Below are 24,653 nucleotides of genomic sequence, written 5' to 3' on the forward strand. Positions count from 1 at the left end.
AGTAGGGTGACCCGACATTTGCTCCTGCGACAGTTGCTCCAGTCTTATTTTCTCCAAGGACTTAGGGTTAGGGTTGATTTAGAGGTTTGATGGCGTTTGAAGTGTAATTTGATGTGAGGGTTAGGATTAGTTGGTAGGGCAATGTTTGTAGATAGAATTTATGTTTGGCTTAGTGTGCAAATGTTTCATTGGAGCAATTGTTGCAGGAGCAAATGTCATGGAACTGGACAATACAGGGATCCGGAAGAAGTAATTGCAGGATAAATGATGTGGGACTGTATATATTTTAATATTGTCCAAGCTCTTCTTCAGTTCGTAGGCTTAAAAAAAAAAAAGGAATAAGAAAAGAAAACAATGCAACTGGTCATTTTCAAAGGTTTTTTTTTTTATGCCTCCGCCACGAAGTGGTGCTGGAGGCATTATGTTTTCGGGTTGTCTGTCCGTCCGTCCGTCCTTCCATCCGTCTGTAGTGAATTTTGTGGACAGCGTAACTAAAAAACCTTTTGAGGTATCCTAATGAAACTTGGCAGGTATGTGTATTAGGGGGTGAAGTTGTGCCTATTAACTTTTGGGTGCACATGCTCAAGGTCAAAGGTCAAAAGGTCAAGGTCAAATACATAAAATTTCACTATTTCCACCATATCTATGCAATGCTTGAAGATATTTTCTTGAAACTTAGTGTATACATGTATTACCCAATTAAGATTCTCTGGTGAAAGTTTGGGGTCATGAGGTCAAAGGTCAAAAGGTCAAGTAAAAATATTAAAACTTCACTTTTTTCTCTGTACCTTGGAAATTGTTCAATGTATCTTCATGGAACATAATATACATGTACTGACTGGCAGTGCTTATCTAGACAATTAAGGGTTACTATTTTCCTCATGTTTATGCAATGCCAGCAGGATTATTATTTTTTTTTTTTTACACTTGGTGTATGCACGTATAACCTAATAGAGATTCTCTGGAAAGTTTTTTTCTTTTCTTTTTTTTTTTTGCCTCAGAGGTCAAAAGGTCAAAGATCAAGTGAAAGTGCTGAACTAACTTTTTCCTCCATATCCCGGAAGTGGCTCAAGTTATCTTGAAACTTACTACATATTTATGCATGCTCTGCCTGACAGTGATTATCTTATGAATTTTAGGGTCACAGGCCAGATGAAAATGGTAACAATTTACTATTCAATACAGAAATTACACTTTTTTTCCATACCTTGAAAATTACTCAATGCATAAACGTATGAATGGGTCAAAGTCAAGTTAAAGTCCTTAAATCGCCAAATACATGCTCTCCTCCTATTCATCCAATTAAACCTAGGTCAAGGAAGGTGAACATTCAACACGTTTGTGACAAACTTGTCATTTTGCTATTTTGCCAATATTGTGAAAATGTAATCACACATTGTCCACATGTACTATCTAGACCTACATGTATGAGGAGAATCATGCATTATGGCGGAGGCATACCAGTTGCCATAGCGACAATTCCAGTTTTTTTTTTCCAAGCAAATTTTGCAAATTAAGTGGTACTTATCCTTAGTTATTAAGGTATCCCCAAAATACACACCTGCAGAATACTTCATGACTGCACTACTTTCACAGTCACTTATTGAAATTGAGTAATTGAAATGATATGTTTCATGTGACTGCTGAGGAAGTATCAAATGCTGATAAGCCATCAAGAGAGAGGCTACCTGAAGTCCCCTCCAAGGGACATAGGCAATGAGGGTAAAGAGCCTTGCCTTGGGGTACAACCGCTGCAGGCGAGGGACTTGAACCAGGAACATTGCGATTAATAGTCCATGGTCTTAACCACTGAGCCACATCAACTCTTCATACTAATATATATATATATATATATACACTGTACATAGATTAGTTCAAACTTACACACTTGTAGTAATTTCTAGATATTTTCAGCTTCTCTGACTAGAACACAAACACAAAAGAATGAGATATTTGAAGTCCATGAAATTGTTACTGTTAAAATTTTGTGTGTGTGTGTTTTTTTTTTCCCATTTTCCAGGCACTTCTTATCTACTTTTTTGTTGATGTGCTCCAGCGTGTCCATGCCTACAACATAGAGAAGCACAAGGTTTTTATACATTTACACATCTGTTGATCTATCCACTTATTACCTCCGCCAAGGGAGGAGGTTATGTTTTCATTATCGTTGGTTTGTTTGTTCGTTTGTTTGTTTGTTCGTCCGTGTGCAAAATAGCTCAAAAAGTAGTGAACAGATTTGGATGAAACGTGCAGAAAAGGTTTAGAATGATACAAGTAACAGATGATTAAATTTTGGTAATGATCCAAGAACTTGGGGGAATTTTTGAAGGATTTTTGATATTTTGACAGGTAGGGTCAGTGAACTTGGGAGTTCAGGCTGCGTGTATTTGAGGTTTGCATGCGTGCACTACAGTGCGTGCTCTCGTTTTCTGCTAGGGCGAGGCACACCATGCAGCTGAGGGGTTATGACGTAACAAAGACTTTTATATTGGGAAATCGGGCGACTTTCAGCACACAATGCTATAAGTACGTATGGGTGGAAATGACTGATATCTCTATGGAAGAACAAGATCAGTGGTGGAAATGAGCTGCATGCTTGGCAGAGGTCTGCGCTCTCAGAGTGCTTCTCTAGTTATCAGATAAGAAGATAGAGAAGAGCTATCATGATGATACTTGTAAATGAAAGAACTTATTTGAATTCAACATGAATGCAAAGGTCAGTTGTCTTTTTTTTTCTAATCTGTCATGAGTGCAAAAGTTATTGGGGTCATGGTCTGCTGGCAAAAATGGCTATGACAATAAATGAGTCAGTTATAGTAGCAGTTACTTGAAATGGTGATGCGACATTTGCTTCCGCAACGACTGCTCCATTCTTATTTTCTCCAAGGACTTAGGGTTAGGCTTAGGGTCAGGCTTAGGGTTGTGATTGTGTGTGAGGTTTACTTTGATGTGAGGATTAGGATTAGGGATATGGTTATGGATATGGTTATGCTTGTGCATAGGTAGTATGTTTGGCTTAGCGTGCAGGTATTTTATGGGAGCAATTGTCGCAGGAGCAAATGTCATGGAACCACTTTAAACAAGGGCTTCTATTTCAATTTATTCTCTTGACCCATGATAGTATTATAAGTTTATATCTGGGTATGTCTTTTGATGCAGTATGGATCATGTGTTTGTTCTAATTCCTTTCATGTCAACCAAATTGTGTGTGTGTGTGTGTGTGTGTGTTTGCGTGTGGGTGTGTGAGGGGTACTTTGGAATCATCACAAAATAACAAGGGGAAAAAATGTACAATATGCTGATGTCCACATTTTAGATGACACATTCTGGAGTGGTGCAAACTGTTTTCTGGTGCTGGTGTATTACCCTATGCAGTCTGCTAAAAATAGCTCAGGTTTCACAACACTAGAGGACTAATAACTAACGACTCATCAGTGAATTATTCAAACCTCATTGTAACATTCCTCAGAGGTGTAGGATCTCATTTGCAAGCTCAGAGAGAAGGAAATTGAGGAGGGGGCATGGTCAGGGATGGGAGGTAGGGGGGGGGGGCAAAGGGGTGGGTGGGGAGGGGGTGAAGGGATGGGGAGGGGAAGGCATGTGGAGAGGAAAGGAGGGACAAGGAGAAGGGTAAGAGTGAGAACAGCTAGGAGAGAAAGTGAGGCAAGAGTGAGAGAAGAAAAGGGGATAGTAAGGGGTAGGCAAGGGGGGGGGGGGCAAAGGGGAGGACGGGAGGGCTTGGGGAGGGGCAAGTGATAGGGCAAAGAGAAGGGTGAGAATCGATGCATTCATTGTATCATAATCTGGTTAAAATTTGAAGCAGGTGCCTTAGTTAGAGTAGCATAATTTCTTAAAGGGGAAATCCAGTCCAAATATAAGTTAGTCTGATATGAAAGAGTAAAATATTATGAGTTCAACGGTATAATTTTGGTCAATCGGATGAAAAATAAGGAAGTTATGACATTTTGAAGTTTTGCTATTCTTGGTGGAAACAGTTCTTGAGCAGTCAATATGAATGCAAATGGCAAAGTGAGCGTGTCATCCCCTCACAATTTGCCATATATTTTGTACATAAAATTTTGACATTTTAAGTTTTTCATTCAAACGCAATTATGTCCGAGGCTCAAATCCTGGTATATCTAACTGAAGTTATTCAACCAGGAATAACATCATGTTTCAGACTTCAATGACAGAAACATTGAATTTTCATCATTTTGGGGTTTTTTTCACACGACCAGTGAAAAATTGTGAGGGTATGACATGTTAGCTCACTCATTTGCATATTCATATCCACTGTACAAAAACTGTTTTGCAGAAATTAGCAAAACTTCAAAATGTCATAGCTTTGTTATTTTTTATCTGATTTCAGTCAAATTTTTACAATTGAACTCGTAAGATTTTGCTCTTTTTTTTATCAGACTGACTCATATTTGAACTGGATTCCCCTTTAAGTGATGTCCAATGATATTTATTGAAACTGTGATATACCTACTGGTGAGACTTTCTTTGAGTTTAAAGACTAACAACCCAAGTATGTACGTACAGTGTGTAAAAGAGCGGACACACTCAAACACATGTATATTGTGCCACCACAGAAATCAATAGAACCAATAAGTCTCTAGGTACAATTGTATATTTGTATTACAAAATGGGCATCTACCACCAAAGAAATTACTGTACAACCAGGAATTTTCACGTGTAATTTTATTTTGTGCAAGAGCAATGCATGCAAAAGTTCTTTTCTATACAATAAAGCATTGAATGTTGGTGGCTATTCACAGAAAAATTCATGCGAAAAAGGCCGTCGGCTCCTATTTGCGAAAATTTCATCCTACAAATTTTTCTTTCTTTACAGTATGCAATGATCGCAAACTTATGTATATAAGATATCTTTTTTTTTGGGGGGGGGGGTGGATATAATATGATAATTTATGCATATCTCAAGTGATCAGGTGGTTGTTGCAGTTACACTAAAAAGGAGTTCTATCCACATTGAATTTATTTTTCCACTTTGATTGCTGTTTGTATGGGGCTAAGATTTGATTGATTTCCTTGGTATCCACAGGGACAGTGTCCCATTAATCGCAATTGCTCTGTGGCTGTGGGAAACTCACATACAGTGTACAAGCAATTTGTTATTCTATTCCTTGATCCTTTGGGGGAAAACTGCTGGAAAAAAAAAATCAACAAACCAACACAACAAAGCACTTAGATAGTAATTTGCTTTTGACTTGTGTTTTGTTTTGTTTTTTTGTTTTTTCCACTCACAAAAATGCTCTGCGACATAAACACTAGCTTATTTGAATGCACAAATATTGAGTGGAATGATATGTGATTTTATGTAAAATAAGGACATTCAAATGAGATTTGTTGAATTCTCAAATACGTGATTTTTACTCTTTGAGTTAATGGCCTCTAAATTCTCTTATCAGGTTTTAAGGAAAAGATGTGCAATACATTTATATGTTTGTATGTATGTATGTATGTATGTATGTATGTATGTATGTATGTGTGTATGTGTGTGTGCCATGGCATGCCAGTACCGTTTGAATTCTCCCTTTCATCTTTCAGGGACTGAGTTTTGAGGAGCAGCAAGTCCCATTAACAAACCTGACAGATGACGATGAACCCATCCATAGTGGTAATCTCTTTTCTTTGGTTCAAACCCATCTAGACCGTAATGAGTATTGAAAACTAGAAATTTTCTGCTTGCATGAAACTTCGGCTAGTTTTACTAGGAGCCAAGATTCACAAAAATGAAATGCACACAAAAGTTTTTGTCTACACAATATGGTATAATTTTTTCTTGGTCAAAAATTCGCAGAAGTGAAATGCATGTGACAGTTTTGGTGACTGACACCTCATTTGGTAGATACTGTGCCTCATCAGTCAATATCTGATCAATACATTGATGATTTAATGCTGGATATCAGGTTCTGTAGATCTATAGATAGGACTTGATTTGTGTCGAGGCAGAGATAGAGAGGCTACCAATTAAAAACAGGGAGAAGTGTCCTGTCACTCACATTTTCTGTCTGTCTGTTTTTATTCCACCTCCCCCTCCCTTTGGCAGGTGCATCCAAGTTTGCCTCAAGGTATTCCTTGAGGAAAGTGGCAAGGAAGGTGGCCAAGCCTAACCTTCACATGATGGGGTCGCTGTTCCTGGGAAAGGGACTGAGGCAGGCCTTTGACATTGTCCTTCTCCTCCAGTTGTAAGTCGTGTTTTATCACTGATATATTTTCTCCTTTAGTTGTAAGTCACTCCCATTGGGCGATTTGGCTTTGTCGCTTTGCCTTCTTTGGCCATTATGTTCCCATCTAGAGGCAATTCCCAATAAAGTTGCTTTAATTTGTTGTCATTGTGTGATTGTAAAGCACTGTCCTTGGACAATTCAACAATGTCATTTCAATACATGATGTCACTCTGGACATTCTCCTTTATAGTGGAAAAAGTATCTTATGTCATTTTGATATCAATATCTTTCTTGTGGTTCTCCTTCGTTAGCACTAAGTTTCTCATGATGGACAATTTAATCCATACAATACTCATTCAACATCCTCCTTCTCTTGTAGCAAATCACTCTGTCCAGACAATTTTTAACTGAAATCATTTCCCAGGCATATCATTTCCTTCGCACATTGATAAAGTCATGGCCTAAACTTGACTTGGAGGGAAAAGGGAAGGGTATTCATAGTGTGGAGTAGCACCCATTGGAGAGGTATTGGTCTTCAGGGTGTATTGAGAAGAAGTGTTCCAGACTCTATTGTCAAAAGAAATAATGTCCTATAAGATATCTCGCTCAAGAGCCAATTAGAGGTATTAAAGAATTGGTTGATTTGGACCCATTGATGTTTCAAATGTCTGGTTATCGTTGGTGGGATCGGTGCAGACTTAGTTGCTCCACGCCAGATGACATCGGTGATTGTACTTGTCCCATTCTGTTGAGCAGTCATCATGAGCACATAAGAAAAGTATTTAAAATCGTCGCGTTTAGCGCACTTCTTAAATTCTAACAGAATCAGTTCATAGAAAGGAAGTTCTTTTGTTGTGATAAAAGTTTCAGTGATCCTATATGTTTTTGTGTTTTCTTTCTCTGTTCGTACAGTGTTTCTATTTTGATCAGCTATGCCCTGGCAGGTAGTGAGGCTTACGCTCAGTTGCTCCACGTCAAGTGAGTTTTTCATTGTACAAATTTTTAAGGAATACCTTTGCTTTCATTCATGTATGCTGGGCTGTCTATGTGAGCAACATAATCACAGTCTCATGCATTTTTTGGTCATTGATGATGAATTCTTTTTGATTCTTCAACATGAAATCACAATCTTTTTCATCTTACACTTAGTGATACCAGCATGTAGATTAAAGTAGACTATTGAATTGAAATAGAATCCTTAGATACAATACATTATATGCAACCATAAGTTCCCCTGCCTGACAGTTCCAGTGTACTTAGTGTATTAGTGTAATCTTGGTAGTAATTACTGTGACAGTCTCATTTCCAGACATTCTTCACCTACATTGTACCTCTCATATTGCAGTGTGAGGCTTATGCTAGACTGTCAGGAAGTCAAGACTGTATCCTTAATCTTCCTGCAGCCATTGGAATCTGGATGTTTATCACTGCACTCCTATAGGGTTGGTCTTGTGTGGTGAAACGGGTCTAAAAAGCTAGACTAATTCTTGCAGGACCTTCGCAATCACAGTCAATTTTACCAAGTTTGATGTCCCTTATGTCGAGCACAGAGCTTTAATAATCAAAGCTCCTCAAAAAGTTCCACGCGAGTCTGAATTCTGTGCTGGTGTTTTGCATACAAATGAAACAACCGTCAAGTGGGGGGTTGTACCTCTTATGCATCCCAAAGAATTTTAATTTCAGCAAGGCGGACGATTACTCTCTCTTATCTATCCTGACTATCTACAACGCAGACATCTCTACATCATTCCAGTCTTTGTGTGGCTGCTGTCCTGTAGCATCGTCTTTGCCCAGCGCATCATCCAGCCTGTCGTTTCCCTCTTCACCTTGGCCAAGGGAGGTCTTCTCGTTGCCACGGTGAGACCACCTTTGGGGATGCGGCTCAGGAGATGGAGCTCATACTGCATGACTTGCATATCTCCCATGGCAAAATACATTCATCATGCACGCTGAAGGAGAACTGCTTAATGGTCCTGTTCTTTTGCCATGTGGCTAGAAACATTGATCCTTTGCTCTTGAAGAATATTTGTGCAGCCATGTTCAGTCATCTTGCATGACACCTTTAGAAATTTGCATGGATGTGATATCATTTTGATGTCATACAGAACAAAGTTACTGGCATCAATATCTTTGAATGTACCATATTTCATGGAATTAAAGAATGTTTGAAAAACAACAAAATAAAAAAGAATCAAAACCTCAAATCCTACAAACTTGTTCTTTGCTATCTTTAGTGGAATCTGCATGCTTTCAAGCGAGATAAAGGTGATAAAACTGTAAGTTCTGAGTGCCAGACAGCAACAAATTGTCAAATCATTGTAGGTTTCAATTTTTCAATTGTAGATGTCAATTTTGTTTAATTTCATTCTTACCCAGGGAAAGGTTGTATTCAGTGACACTTAGTCAGTGACACTAAAAGAATAAAAGCAAAAAAATAAAAATAATATATATATATTTTTTTTTTCTTCTTTTGGAGTTGACTCTGTAGAGGTTCTACATAACAAACAATATGCAAAATGAGTAGAAAGGACTGTGATGTGCTACACCTGTTTTTGATGCTATTACTTTTTTCCTCCTGTGATAGGTGGTGGTGACCTTTGGTGTGGGGTCAGCAGTAGCCAACACAATCACCAATGACTTTCACTACATGGGTTCCCCTTTCCTCATGGGTACAGTGGCTCTAGGTGAGGAACATTCCACAACAGCCATCTTGTTTTCAGATGGCATCCTCTACACACTCTTACAGAGCATGCCGGAAGCCGGACTCGTGTCGTGGCTGCATGCATGAATGATGACATTTGATTGCAGACACATCTCAATCATTTCACGATGTCATTGTCACAATTTTTTCTTTCAAATGAGACCCTTTCTCATTATGGCAGCTTGAAAGTGGCATAGAGAATGCAAAAGACTAAAATGGAAATATTGCAAATGCCTTTAGTCCTTGCTGTTACAGCCACTATTCATCATTGGAGGCAATGATTTAAAAAAAAATGTTTTAATTATCACATTTCATGCATGTGTTAGGTTCATTTGTATCACAAAACACCCTAGAGTACAAAAAGCCACAAATATAAAGGAGATATTACTAATTTTCTCAATATACCATCACTGTGACGGTTTATTCGAAAAAAAGTTTTTTAATAAAAGCTTTGTTCACATTTTGTATATTCAACAATACTAGTACTTAGCATTGATTATACTGATTAACATTTTTCATGTTGCACGTTTTCATCCATAACTTACATTTAATAACTATTTTAAAGCGCTAGAGCTTTTTTTTTTTTTTGATTTCATCTGCAAGTGGCTTTACTCTAGCAGAGAACTTGGGATGAGGCGTGGAACACACTCTTTAAACTCACAAAAGCCATTTTGGCTGAACTCTGATGAACATTAACCCTATTCACCCTATAACTGGGCTATTTGAGACCAAGTTTTTACTGGGGGGGGGGGGGGGTATTTGACCCCCCCCCCCCCCCCCCAAGATCTTGTCCGCCGATGGTGTGTATATACAGAACATGACCATTTTCACCCTGGTTCTATCTCTTTTTTTTTTTCCAGGTGGTGTGTGCAATGTAATGCCCATGATGTATGCCAGAATAGACTACTCAAGAAAACAGGTAAGTTCAACTTATATTTGGGCTTTCTGTGGTGAACTTTGGACTGTTTGTGATTATAGTGGGTAAAGACAGTGAACAATATATAATGATATTTAAAAAGAAAACAGTAACAAATAACAGCATAAACTGAATAAAAAAAAAAACAATTGAAAGCAACTCAAACTGTTTTTCATCTTCTTGTTTTCATGCCTTACAGATTCAATTATTTTGGTGGACTGTATTTGCTGGTCTTACAACATGTATGGTATTAAATGTTTTGTGGTGAGTAAATTTTGCTGTGATAGCACTTATTTATTTGATGATCGTCAAAAGGAATTACAAGTCATAATCTTTCAGGATAAGTGAATGCATGCAAACTGTAACGAGTACGGTTCATGTCAAATTTATGATGTATATGGTAGTGTTTTGTCAGGAAAAAAAGACAACAACAATGCAATACTAAAAAACAGAATGCCCCATTTTTGTAAACATCAATCTAAAAGTTGCTTCAGGTGTCATAGAACCATTCATCAAATGGCATCTCAACAGAAGTTGCCATTCAATGTAACCAGACTATCCTTTGCACAAGCAATTGCTCTGGTTTTACACTTCTCTGTTAGGGGATCTTGGAATCTGAGTGGAAGAATGTATAAATAAACCTTTGAGCAACACGAACAAAACAATACCAACAATGTAGATGACATTCCTAACAGACCTAGCATGCTTGGATTTGATCTGGTGTGTTACAAACTGCTTACTGTTCTGGTATATTACCGACTGCCTGGTAAACTTGATCTGTTCTTGTACATTGCAGACTGCCTAACAAACTTGGATCTTTTCTTGTGTATTATAGACTACTTAGCAGTCTGAGATCTGTTCTGGTGTATTACAGACTGCCTTACAAGCCTTGATCTATTATTAACTGCTTCTCAAAGCAAACATGGTCTGTCATTGTGTATTACAGATTGCCTAACAGATCTGGTGAAACAATATCTTTTTTTATTATATGTCAGAAGGCCTATATCAGGGAATAATTTTCAAAATCAAATATGATTAGCAATTTCAGCTGATGAATAATATTTCAGATGGTATCCTATAGACTTCTATGGAAGAAAACTGCTACACTAAAGGAAGTTTGTATTGCAGTGGTATAAAAATGCATAGCAAATTGCGATGGGATACTAGGAAAATTATTCCCTCCTATATACATGCACACAGGTCTTATGTTCCTTGCAATTGATTTGGTGAACAGGTGCTGGGCGGTACTTGATATTGTCCCTCAACTCAGTTCGTGTATAACTCACGTCACTGAAGACATTCTTATCTCGGGCAACACTACGATAGTGGAGATTTTTACCACACCGTCCGCCTCACCATGTGCAGAAGATTTATCATTAGAAAAGTAAGTGGAATGTCATATAATATTGCTCTCGGAGAAGATTCTGAGAATCTCTGAGACCGTGGGCAAACAATATCTCTTTACTAGTCTTGAATGTCAATTGACGGTATGGATTTAGCCTCCTAAAATAGTAAGTCTGAAAAGACTACAACGACCATGTATAGTCTATGCTGTTGGCTTTTCCCAGTCTTTTTACAATGAGATTCTTGGTTGTGCCCACTCTTGTGTGGATATCAGAACCTGCGTGAAGAATAAAAGTGCCATTCAACGGTGATTGAAGTATCATTTTATTATTATGGAATTGTGACACTGACACATCTAAAACCTGTATTAGTATATTAGGATGAGGTCGGGTGATATGTGGTTCTCCTGTTGTCATATCAGACACTAGTGGTGTCTGATAAATTTGCCAAATGTAAACTTGTTCTGAAGACTTTTTGTTTTGACACAACCTGTGAATTACATGAAATATTGTGGAGTTTTAAAGGGGATGGCTAGTAACTGATTAGTGGGAATCAGTGGGAATGCTGGGGGATGATTGTTCCAATCCTTGTGGGATTCATTTAAGAGAACATTATATATCTATTGTTGTGTGAAAATCATTTTCTTCAGAATGGTCTCATATTCAAGTAGTGTGCAGTATAATGTTTCCAGGTTAGCATGCCTGTACAGTGACAGGGCATTAAACTGCACATTACTTGAATATGAGACCATTCTGAAGCAAATAATTTTCACACAACAATAGATACATAATGTACTCTTAAATGAATCCCACAAGGATTGGAACAATCATCCCCCAGTATTCCCACTAATTCTCACTGATCAGTTACTAGCCATCCCCTTTTAAGAGTCATTGTGTCGTGTTACATGTACATGTAAGTGTGGATTCATCATGATGTGCATGATTTGAAGGGGTCGGTGCATTATAGTGTTAACCCACACTTTCGTGAAAAATGAGTTACATGCATTTACACCATCCTGAAACACTGCTCTATAATCCCTAAAAATGTCATCTTGAAATTTAAGCAATAAATGGGTTTTTAATGCAGGCATCTTTTTGCCCCGAAAATTAATCACATCTTATAGGCAGGAATATAATGCAAAGCCACACTTTTCAAGATGGCGACCTCCATGGTAGCAGACAGAAGGTTGTCATAAAAATATCTAAATCTCAACAGTGAGGAAACTTTTTCATCTACAAAAATGAGTGATTCTGATTCATAACATAACTTGTACTCTTCTGCCAGTTATGAAAATGGAGATGAGATAAACATTAATGAAATTTAAAGCATTTAATGAGTATTTTTTGTTAATTTTTGTACTGGTGGGGTTAGCACTATTTTCATGCTAATTCTACTGATCATGACATTTTTCGCCAGTTTTTTGTTTTTGTTGAACTTATCAGGAAAATACTACAATCACTGGTTTTAGGAGTATTTTAGCATTGTTCATTGTGACCTATAAGAAAATTAATCAACATTCATGGTCTGTCCCAGCACCTTAAAGTTTCATTAGTGGGTTAGCACTTTATTCATGCTGACATTTCGCTTCACAAGGAAAGCTTCCTCAAAATAATTCAGTAGTTAAATAACTGATGGAATATATTCAAAATATAAATCTTTATTTGTTATGTGTGTTTTTTTTTTCATCGAAATGGCTTATTGTAATAAGTGTATTGTCTCTAACTTCATGATTTTTTTCCCGATGCAAGTGTGATCTGAAAACGTTCATATAGGTAAAAAAAAAATATGCGGATAGCTGGATGTTTTGACATGTGCCTTACCTGTTAGTAATTCTTACAGAGTTAGATCACTAGTGAAACAACATTTGAAATTGTCATTGATTAATTTGTTACCTCTTTTTAATAAAATGCAATTTTGCTATACTTTCACAGCCATATTTAGGGCATTAGCTATAGACAGAAAATGGATGAAAACAAAATGCATTTTTAATATCGATTAATTTACCTCAAATTTTCAAACAAAATCCTGCCGCTGTCAATACAGCTGTGCTTCCCTGTAGTTTCTTACATAACCGAGACACGATGCATACAGGTTTAACATCCTTTGAAAGGATGTTACATTTATGATACAACTGCAAACATTATTTTTCAAATCTAACGCTGTCGTATAAAATTCATAGTTCCACGTTGTTGATACCTCTATATGGTTTCTCAATTTAAATCAATAAACGTTGAAAGCAATCAAAGCAGAATTCAAAGCATCAATGCTGATAGTATAGTGTTTGTTTTTTTTTTACGTAATTTAATTGTGAGTCAATAGCTCCTTTTTTTTTCCACTACTGCATTTACCCTTTAAACTCGGTATTTGTCATGCATTTTTATGAAGAAGTCACCATGTTGGAAAGAAAATGTATTTGCTGTATTCTGTTACAAATTTCAGAGTTATCTTTTTTTCACAGGGTTGTTTTCAAGATTAATTTAAAAAAAAAGGAAGTTTCCTTCAAATCAATTTGGAGATGTGTGATTGATAAAACTATTAAAAGCATATAGATTTTTCACTTTTTCATGTATGTTTTTGTCACCGTAACACCTTTGACATGAGAACATTTTTATCTTCTTCCTAAGTGATCTTCATGATCCAAATGTAGTCTGAAAACGCATATGGGGTAAAATGTATGTGCATAAACACACCAACTTGGTATACGTAGCCTATTTTGGTCTTATTCGGCACATTGTATTTCAGCATGTATGGTCTGTCCGAATATACGAAATCTATAAGTGTTCAAACTTCCAAAGATATTTTTTCCCAATTTTAACATGGATTTTTGGCCATTAAGAGTTAGTCATTCATTATGTGATAAGAACCTTCCTGCATAATTTCACACAGCCTGCATTTACCAACGAACATGGAGGAGGATTTATTGAGGCATGTACAGTCATAATTCTCATGCAACACTATTTTTTTTTTGGTAAATTCGTTGTCATACAAAGAAGGATTTTAGAGTACTATTGGTGATTTTGATACCCTAAACAAGAAAACCAATCTAGCTATTAAAACAAGGCCTTAATGTCTACTTTATGGTATTTTATTCCCTTTAACAAAAGACATGATAATCCCTGGAATAATGTTGATATGTACCATTCTACTTTATTTTCTCTGATCTAGATACTCTAAATTTAAAATGCGTTATATGCATAATGCTGAAGAAGGGACTCTTTCCCTGCTTTTAGGCACACGGAAGATGTAAAAACCTCAATGAGATATAACCCCTCCCCCTCCCAACAAATCATATTATTATTTTGTATGACACTGAATGCTTAGTCTTTTAAAACTTGAATTGTTGAAATTGTTTAATATCCACATTTCAAGATGTCTTTATGCCTATATGAGTGATTCTGTGCGCGTGTGTGCGTCTGAAATATTGTGTATGCAAAGTTTGTCTTCACAATTCACACAGATTATACAATACAGACAGTTAAAAACAAGTATATCTTATTTTGCTTTCACGTCACGAAGGAGGGAAACTCAAATATTACATTAATTTTCCATTTTTAGCGAAGAGATGTTGATATTTTGTGAGTTTTCAAAAAATAAAGAGTATTTGTATACACGACGGATTTGGCTGCATTAAAGTGCTAAGCCACAAATTCAAAATGTGACTTGAAAAATCCTCTTGAATCCACCAAAATATCATTGTAGTAAATTTCCCCAAGACACTGTTCAATCTTGAGTATGTAAAGGTTCATATACGAAAAAATTGGCCTTGTCGAGTCATTAACCTGATTTATGGATTTTTTTCAAACTTTCGAAAGCGATTATCTCAAAATGAACATTGTGTGGGTTAGCACTATAATGCACCGACCCCTTCATTTATTATTTTCCTCGATACATGTCTTGATATCTGCAGGTCAGCCAGGGAAGGAGAAATATCAACCATTCCACTCATAGCAGTAAGTGTGTTTGTCTCTTTGAATAATTTTGCCCAACCAATCTCGTCCAGGAGAAATTTAATCTGAGAAATCATCATCCCCTTGTCATTAAATTGGCACCTGTGAGAATTTCACTGCATGCCCTATATTAGAGAAAGATTAGATGAAGTTTCTGAAAAAAATCATTAGATTTGCAGAAACTCTAAGAATTTATTAAAGAATTGGTAATACGAGAGACAAATAGGAACTTTGATCTGATGAAAATGTGTTGCTAGTTTAAGAATCAACTGAAAAAAAAAATGTGCTTGAAAATTTCAAATATAATAAAGAAACAGAAACAAACAAACCTTGTGAAACATTGATAATGTTGAAATGAATACTGTAAAAGCAAGATATTTTCATGGCATTAATTCTTTTTAATTGTTGGAAGTTTCTACTTGTGTACACACACACACACACACAAACCCCCCCCCCAAAAAAAAAAAAAAAAAAAAAACACCCTACTTGGGCTTTCAAAGACTGGTTCTGACTCAAACTTGTCTATTTTTCCCCCTTAGATCTTGGAGCAAGACTATCCCCAGTACACCTGGGTGGCTGTTCTGGTGGAGCTCTTCATAATGATCAGTATAACTGTGTCCTATCTCACCATTGGGTCAGCATTATTACACTCATGTAAGCCATGGTGTCTTTGAATCTCAAACTGCGAAGTGACTTATTGATGCTTGTAGTCATGTCATCTCCTGATTCACTGTTAGCTGAATATTTTATCATGCTAATGTAAGCTGCTTAATATGACAGCTGTTACTCTCAATTGAGAATACAGATATAACCATTTATGTGTCCAAGCTAGTAGATAATTCATCCAAACTTGACCTTAATTGCAAGTAAGCCAATCCATTCAGCCATAACAATGTGCCTAGGACCAACAGAAGGCCATATGGGGATTAGGGGATTGGGTAATCTCTATTTGTTGACATTTACATGCAGTTTTCAGGCATCGGTGGTGATCGGGGAATGAAGCACATTGAGGATTGATGGGGATCAAAGGCACTCAAAAACCCTGCCGTCCACATGATCATTACTGCAGTGCACTCCCATTATAATGAACATGGTTATAACGAAATTCTGGTTACAACGAAATAAAAATCCAGGGTGCTATGTTTTTTTATTGTTTATTTGTTTGGTTATAAGGAAATTTTGATACAATGAAAGAAATCTGCTGGTGCTACTACTCATAACTGGAGTGTCTTTCAGTCTCAAACACTATTAAAAATCAAATTTTATGCTACCATATTAACGCCAATATATGCTGTGATAATCTCAAGTCTCAAACAGTAAATGAAAAGTTGCTGTCAGTTGATTATTAAATATCTCTGTCGTATCTCACCATTTTGTTGCTATCATCATACTCTTAAATTTCATAGTTTTGTTCAGTCCCAAAATATGAATTAATGTAAATAATGATCAAAGTTACCCTTTTCCAATGTCACTATTATTCGGGCATTGTCACTGTAGTGTTAAATTTGATATCCTTAATTTCGAGCAGTAACTGAAAAGTTGATGAGAGGCAGTAGTACCATGCAATTATGTGGAAATAGATGTGAAATGTCTAATGTTTCCATATTTGCTGTTAATGTAAGCCATTGTGTGGCACCAATAGTGTTATTGCCAGGAAGGGTCTGAATGAATAATGCAAAACCAAACAACAAAAACAAAAACAACTTGTTTTAAAAGGAAGCAAAAGACATAAAGATAGATATTGAATCAGAGAGGTAGGTAGATCAACAGAGATATGATGACATAAATGGTATCCCGGGGTACCAAATAAAAATCAGCCATTTTGTTGAATTATTATTTTTTTTTATAAAGGTTGTACCCTGGGTGCCAAAAAGTTGGAAATTATTTTGGTGCTGGAGCTAGCGCACACTAGCCACTGCACTGCACTACACTGCGCTGCACTGAAGCACAGTCACGCTATTGCTTAGCACAGCATACCATGCATGCATAATATAACATGCAGTGGCATTGGAATGACTATGTACACGCATACACAGTGCATGCATTTCTCTGCGGCTGTCCTCGAGTGGACATGAGGTGGCGCTACACAACGTGGTACCCCGGAGTACAACGGTACCCCGGGGTAACGCTTGATGCATCATATGCTGGTGGGATCCTTGGATAGTAGCTGAGAATCAAGTGTTGTCTGCATTTCGGTGATGGTGAATTTATGTTTGTATTATCTTCCTTCGCAAGTTCTCGGATGGCTGGATGCGTTCATGGCATGGGACAAGGTGGACAAAGGCAATACTGTGCCAGCAAAGATCAAGTATTGCCCAAAGAGGTAATCTACCCAAATAATTGAATATTCAAATTGATATATATATGATATTGAAATAGCAGTTCCAAGACCAATGATGAAAAATGATAATGGAATTTAGGTTTAAAAAAATGTTAATTCTACCAGGACATTAGAAGAGCACTTGACCTAGTACCTCTAGAAGGCATGGGGAATGATAATTGCCTTACATATCTTGGTGTGAAGTTGAAGGATTTGTACTTTTCATCTATCAGGAACAATGTTGTGTGGCATTCTTTTCATTATTCTTAAAGGGATAGTACAGTATTGGTGGAGATGAGAATTGGGCTTTTAACTTTTTGCGAGATACCAAGAAAACACTTACGATATAGTACAGAGCAAACAATTTTAAGAGGGATTCAAAGTTTATTTACCGAAAATCGGGTTTGTAATGACTAAAACATCCAAAAACAAAGTAAAATAAAGCAATTGTAATAAAGTGTGGGTCCCACACTTTATTAGAATCGCTCTTTTTTGGATATCTAAGCCATTTCAAAACCAATTTTCATCAAATAAATGTTGAATTCCTCATAGAATTACAAGCTCTTTCATGTTTCATAAGAGGTTTCTCATTATTTCACAAAAAAATGTTAGAAACTTGAAATTAGGTCTCAACCAAAACTGTGCGATCCCTTTAAAGTATTGTAACATTGCAGCTTGCTTTAGCCCGGTATAGATATAGCCATGGAATTAACCAAAACTTACTGTAATATCTTAAATTTACAGCCTTTAAAAAGTTGTCAAGAGTTTCCTACAACTTTTACCGAGTGGTATCACCACCATCTCTTTACATTCAGTGAATCTGCATATTTCCATAATCTGTTTGAGGAAACATTTCCCTTTAATTCCAAACTATCTTTAGTTTCATTATCTGACACACTCAGGGACCAATGTACTTTGAAAGGCAATTTCTTTCACAGCTGCAGGAAATTGTAATCAAGGTGAATGAAGATATGACCAGGAGAGAAAAAAAAAGAGAGAAATGTAGGAAAGAATGGTAGCTGACTCATTGTTGATATGTTTCTGATCTGCACAACTTAGTTTCTGTGTGTTCTTGATTACATACTGACCCTTCGTCTTGAGTGCAGACTGTGTATCAGATTTCCCCCCCCCCCCCCCCACTTAAGGACCCTCTTCTTTTTTCTTGCAAATCATTACCTCTGCCAATGGAGGAGGTTAAAGGTATGTTTTCGTTACTATTGGTTTGTTTGTTTGTTAGTTAGTTTTTGTTTGTCCGTGTGCAAAATAACTCAAAAAGTAGTTAACGGATTTGGATGAAACTTACAGGAAAGGTTGAGAATGACACAAGTAACAGATGATTAGATTTTGGTAGTGATCAGAGAATTTTGGGGAAATTTATGAAGGATTTTTGATATTTTGGCAGGTAGGGTCAATGAACTTGAGGGTTCAAGCTGCGCATTTTCGAGGTTTTCATACGCGCACTAAAGTGCGTGTTCCACTTTCTGCCAGGATGAGGCGCGCCGCACAGCTGAGGGTTTATGACGTAACAAAGGCTTCTATATTGGGAAATCAGGTGATTTTTCAGCATGTATGCCTATGGGTGGAAATCACTGATCTCTATGGAAGAGCCCAAAGAGCTTTTCCCCAGGGGTTGAGAGGAGAAAAATCTCTTTGGGAAGAGCAAGATCATCGGTGGAAAGTAGCTGCTTGGCGGGGGTCTGCGCTCTCAGAGTGCTTCTCTAGTTTATCTTTATTTTTTGTTGTTGTTGTAATCACTGGTTGAAAACACTGGCAGACAGCACTACATATTCTAAACTGGTACTGACTTCATCTTGTGAGAAATGCCTGTATGATATTTTGTGTAACATGAAATGCATGGTGCTGACTGTGATTAGACCTTTTTGCTGATTTCATTTTACGTCCAGGATATGTCGACCGTTGTTCAGCCTACTCGTCTTTGGCCTGGTGTTTGCTGTAGCCATGCTGGACCCGAGGGTGCGCACTCCTTACTTTGTTGTTATTGTTTCCATCTCATTTCCTCTCTTACTTCATGCCTAAAATGCTCAGAGAGTGACAGCAGCAAATTGGCAATGTCTGGATTATAAAACACCTTCTTGTAAAACATAATTCATATCTTTTGATATGAGAGATTCCTGTTATGGAGAAGGGTAGTGTAAAAGTAGAAATATTTGTGGTGTGGAAATTTTCGCACACTTCGAGCGACCAAAAGCTAGCGCGAAAATTATAATATGTGAGTATTTTTGCTCGCACTGTGTGCAGTTACATTATGTCTTCATTTCATGGAATTTAAAACATATGAAATTCATCTTACATGGCAGATTGCACAAAAAATTACTTGTATGAAAATATTCCCTCTTGCAGTAACCTCTCCTTTAAAACCTCAATGCAATATGACTAACTGCCCAGGAATTAGGACTAGGTTCCATAACAACTGTAAACTTTTGGACAAATGATGAATCAGTGATTGCAAGCCGATGAATTTACAACTCTGTGCTCTGGTACAGGCCAAGATAATGAGTTCGACATTTCACACAATGGTATAGTTACTGCAATGACTTTACCACACCAGTTTATGTGCTGCCTGTGGTACAAACATTGCTTGCCAATGAATGTTACATACAGGTATGTAATCTGAATGGAATCTATTTGCTATCACTGTCGCACGATACACTCCAGTAATATTGTGTACCCATGCATACATCTGTTATTTTGTCTGCATGTTTTGGAAGGATATGAAGTTTGGTGTGACTTTGATGGCAATCTTTGTATTATATTGTCCCATCTTCTGATGCAGGGCTTTGTAACGATGCTAGACAAGATAGCATCATTGCTCCTCAATCTAGAGGCGGGTCTCTTCATCTTTCTCATGATACGAAAGAGCCACTCGGCGAAATATCGGTAAGTGACAACATTTCTTTTTGTTTAATGTTCTGGAAATTTATGTCCATATATTTTCCTTCAGTTAATTGAATGTATATTTTAATGTGATACACAGGGACTGCTATTTCAGTTTCATCCTAATGACATAATCTTAATGTCATGTGCTGGATTTTTCATGATATGAACGTATGTTTCGAGCCGAGCATAGAACATGACATACAAGATATTGTACTGTATTTCATATGCTGATAGTGAAGATTTGATCTTTTCGTTTGTTTTGCTTCTTTTCTTTTTTTATGCCTCCGCCACGAAGTGGTGCCGGAGGCATTATGTTTTCGGGTTGTCCGTCCGTCCGTCCGTACGTCCGTACATACGTCCGTACGTACGTCCGTACGTCCGTCCGCTTTCGTTTACGCGATAACTTGAGTAATATTTACTGGAATTTTACCAAACTTGGTCCAAGTATGAAGTATGATGGGGCAATTATTTGATTAGATTTTGGGTGAAATCGGCTAAAGGTCAAAGGTCAAAGGTCAAGGTCAAATCATGAAATTGTATCCGTTTACGCGATAACTCAAGACTGGATGGAGCAAATTTCACCAAACTTTGTTGGAGAATGATGTATGATGGGACAATTACTTGATTAGTTTTTCAGTGAAATCGAACAGAGGTCAAAGGTCAAAGATCAAGGTCAAATCCTAAAATTTATCTGTTTACGTGATAACTCAAAACTGGATGAAGCAGCTTTCACCAAACTTTGTCCAAGGATGATGTATGATGGGACAATTAGTTGAGTAGATTTTAGTGATATTGGCAAGAGGTCAAAGGTCAAAAGGTCAAGGTCAAATGCTACAAATGTTGCAATTTCCCCCATATCTATGCAATGTCCAAAGGTATTTTCTTGAAACTTGGTGTGGACATGTACTACTGTGTAAAGATTCTCCAGAGAGAGTTTCATGTCATAAGGTCAAAGGTCAAAAGGTCAAAGGTTAGGTGAAAATGTTGCAATATCACTTTTCTTGCAAATGGTTCAATGTATCTTCGTGGAATTTGGTACATATGCATGTACTGTCTGGCAGGGATTATCTAGGGAATTTAGGGGTCATGGGTCAATAGTCAGGGGTCAAAGGTCAAGGTCAACTCCTCAAAATTTTACTATTTCCCTCATATACTAGTATATGCAATGCTTGTATTATTAGTTTCAAAACTTAATACATGCATTACCCCCCCCCCCCCCAAAAAAAAACAAACAAACAAACAAACAAACAAACAAACAAACAAAAAAATATATATTTTGTACCATCATCACACTCTTTCTTCATACCTTGGAAATTGCTCAATGCATAAACTTCCCCAAAATTCCCCAAATATGTGTACCTGCACTCTTAGAAAATTATAGCAAACCCAGTTCAAGACATTTCTGACAAACATGTCATTTCAATATTTGGCAGTTATGTGAAACTGTCATGGATCACACATTGTGAAGACATTGTACTATACGCCTATTGGGAGAATCATGCATTATGGCGGAGGCATCAGTCGCCATAGCGACATTTCTAAATTATAGTTTTTTTTATCACAAGTGAGTTGATAGAAGGCCAGTTATGCCCTTTTCTCAGCTTTCTCTCTTCAGACTTCAATGTTGGCAAAGCCTTCATGTTTCACATTATTTTCCCCGTCTACCCCAACAGGAGCCTCAGAGTACCGTACCCAGTGCACCGCTTTGTCTACCCCACACACTACGCCATCGCAGTCTACTTCCTGTTTGCCGTCGCCTATGACATCACCCTCACTGCCATTGAGTGGTTCTCCTGAATGTGTGGAGAAATCCCACCTCATCTTCCTCCTGGTTCTCAATGTGGTCTTTTGGATGCTGGTATCCATGGTTATATCAATAAGGGAGGAGAGATCACCCCCCCCCCCCATTTTTTTTTAAATGTTTTTGTTTACTGCCAAAGAACAACATAATAAAATTTGCCTTTGATGTCAGGATTCATCCTTTTATCAACTCCTTGTACTTTGGATCAGTTCAACATATTTTGATTTTTTTCTTTTGACTGGAAATGTATATATCTCAGATTGTCTCATTATCTCTTTGAAAGATCATAATATGGCTCATTGGTTGAGACCATGTGGCTCCCGGGTAGTCCCACACATGCATTATATGTATCTCCTCATGCTTAAGTAGATACGATGGCTCTTTGCCTCTTCAAGACAACATCATTTTAGGTCTTTTTCATCCTTTTCTGCATAATGGAGAATTTGAAGTGGCATCCGGCCAATAAACATGAAATCAAACTGGCATGAATTCTCTCCAATATCCTCAAATCCATCACAAACACGTTGAATAGTTGGGATACAGTCAGTCTCTGCTACAAAGCATTTTTAGGGTGGCTGGTTTGTGCTAATTGCATTGAAGGTTAAACATGCAGGGAGATGGCAACTTTTGACCAATTTGACCAAGGTGCCTCATTATTGAGGCCATTGAGCATCTTGTTGAATTATGTTGTAGGTACATTGCACATAGAGAACAAGAGCGAGAAGGCAACTTGCTCAATCTACCTACACCCCTTGTTCAGCAAAAAGAGGAAGTGGCGAGGAAGCAGCTTGTTAAAACTCTAGTAGGCACCTTGTTTTGCTTAGAACATGAAAGTTTTGAATATTATATTTGTTCATTTGTGCAAGCTAATAATTTATTTGTAATTTATCCATCTGTTTATTTATTTGTCAATCAAATTTTGATGGTCTTTTTGTTTTTGTTTCCATATTGAATAATCAGTGAATTAAAAAAAATGATAATTGTCGCAAATTGTGCATTTATCAAGCAAGGAAATTCTGAATTTATGTACAAGACTGGTATTACATTAAGTTATTTTGGTTTAGGCTGTTACTGTATTTGCAGGTTATGTGCTCATAAAACCATGGAGAGGCGTATTGTGACTGGGTTTTAGGGACATTATATCATGCCAAAGATAACTTTGTACATTTGGTTTTTGTGTTGCTGTTCTCCTGTTTTGGTGAAGAACATGATTAGAATACATTGCTTTACATGTTGCTTTACATCTTGAGAGAGGGCAATATTTTCTTCACAGGCATTACTGTATGCGCCATATATTTAGCGAGTCTAAATTTTCGGGAATCAGGAATTCCCGACGATTTCACAAGTAGTTAAATTCGCGATTGTGGAGTCCTGGACTGAACAGAGAAAATTGTACACGCGTATGTCACATTCACATTGGGATCAGAGTCAATGTTTTTGCGGGTCGTTAATTTTGCGAATAGCACCTGACTTGCGAAATTTGCGAAAATAAAAACCTCGCGAAATATTCGGCGTATGCAGTATGCTAATGGCCAAAAAAATACTTAGTCATAGCAATAGTAACTTCTTCATCTGAAGCCAACAACTTTGATATGAGTGTGTGTACAAATCAGCGTACTACCGATAAGATTTATTTTTCCTTTTTTTTTTTTTTTTTTTTTTTTTTTTGTCCAGAGACTGTAGTAGCTGCTTCCTGCTTTAATCTGTAAGAGGTGGGGTTCAGGTTGTTGATTTCAGAATATATGTCGTACGGCAGCAGACTGGCAGAATCAAATGAATTGTAAAGGGAAGAAGAGCCTTTTACACAGTCATATCATGGCTAGTGAGCATTGGATGATGCTGTACCAACCAAGTACAGCTACTGATACACTGTGTTATCATTGTGTATGAATGGAAAACACTCGGAACTGGTGTGTTCTTTTTCTTAAGCTTGAATATTCTGTTAATTTGTACCTAGAAGGAAAAATGCTAGCAGAGATAGATGTTGAAGCACTCTCTTTCCTACCCCCCCCCACACACTTACACAAAGCAAACAAAAGAGACAAAGGTAATTAATTTTGCATTTGTGCATGGTTGAGAACTCCATGAAACTACCATTGAATAAAGCATCATTTGTTATGGTTAGTTATGATGTGATATGTGCATAAGATTTTTCTTCCCATTGGGATGCACTGCCCTCAAAACTCAAGAAACTGCCATTTGCTCGACATGTTCCTCGCTGGTAATTCCTATTTCATAGGACATTACCATGTTTCATCTCTTGTTGCAGTATTCGTTGATACAAGAGTGTTGATGTGCATTGACATGCAATTCTATTCTTGCTGATTTTATTGAGTGGAGTAAAATGCCAAAATTAAGAATAATAAAAATGTTCATGATATTCAGGTATGACTGATAAAGCTCTAAAATGTTAATGTTTCACATTGTTTCAAATAACAGTGACATTGGTTTGAATAATCATTGTGAAACTTCAGTCCCATAAATGTCTATATCTGACTTTGATGAGACTCTGACCATTCTGTTTGATTTTAT

General features: G+C 37.2%; 1 protein-coding gene across 1 annotated transcript in view; it reads left to right on the forward strand.

The window, feature by feature from the left end:
* The window catches only part of LOC140244615 (uncharacterized), a 42,289-nt gene extending 20,157 nt beyond the window's left edge, over positions 1 to 22,132 (forward strand). The window contains exons 4-18 of the mRNA XM_072324236.1: positions 2,021 to 2,089; positions 5,572 to 5,641; positions 6,074 to 6,212; positions 7,107 to 7,172; positions 7,928 to 8,051; positions 8,779 to 8,878; positions 9,756 to 9,814; positions 10,011 to 10,075; positions 11,046 to 11,195; positions 15,063 to 15,105; positions 15,642 to 15,756; positions 17,338 to 17,425; positions 19,327 to 19,396; positions 20,217 to 20,320; positions 21,994 to 22,132. Coding sequence (XP_072180337.1) covers positions 2,021 to 2,089; positions 5,572 to 5,641; positions 6,074 to 6,212; positions 7,107 to 7,172; positions 7,928 to 8,051; positions 8,779 to 8,878; positions 9,756 to 9,814; positions 10,011 to 10,075; positions 11,046 to 11,195; positions 15,063 to 15,105; positions 15,642 to 15,756; positions 17,338 to 17,425; positions 19,327 to 19,396; positions 20,217 to 20,320; positions 21,994 to 22,117 — 1,386 coding nt within the window. The 3' untranslated portion in view covers positions 22,118 to 22,132. The remainder of the gene's footprint in view (positions 1 to 2,020; positions 2,090 to 5,571; positions 5,642 to 6,073; positions 6,213 to 7,106; positions 7,173 to 7,927; positions 8,052 to 8,778; positions 8,879 to 9,755; positions 9,815 to 10,010; positions 10,076 to 11,045; positions 11,196 to 15,062; positions 15,106 to 15,641; positions 15,757 to 17,337; positions 17,426 to 19,326; positions 19,397 to 20,216; positions 20,321 to 21,993) is intronic.
* The last annotated feature ends 2,521 nt before the right edge of the window (positions 22,133 to 24,653 follow it).

This window comes from Diadema setosum, chromosome 21, assembly GCF_964275005.1.
Source record: "Diadema setosum chromosome 21, eeDiaSeto1, whole genome shotgun sequence".
Taxonomy (NCBI): domain Eukaryota; kingdom Metazoa; phylum Echinodermata; class Echinoidea; order Diadematoida; family Diadematidae; genus Diadema; species Diadema setosum.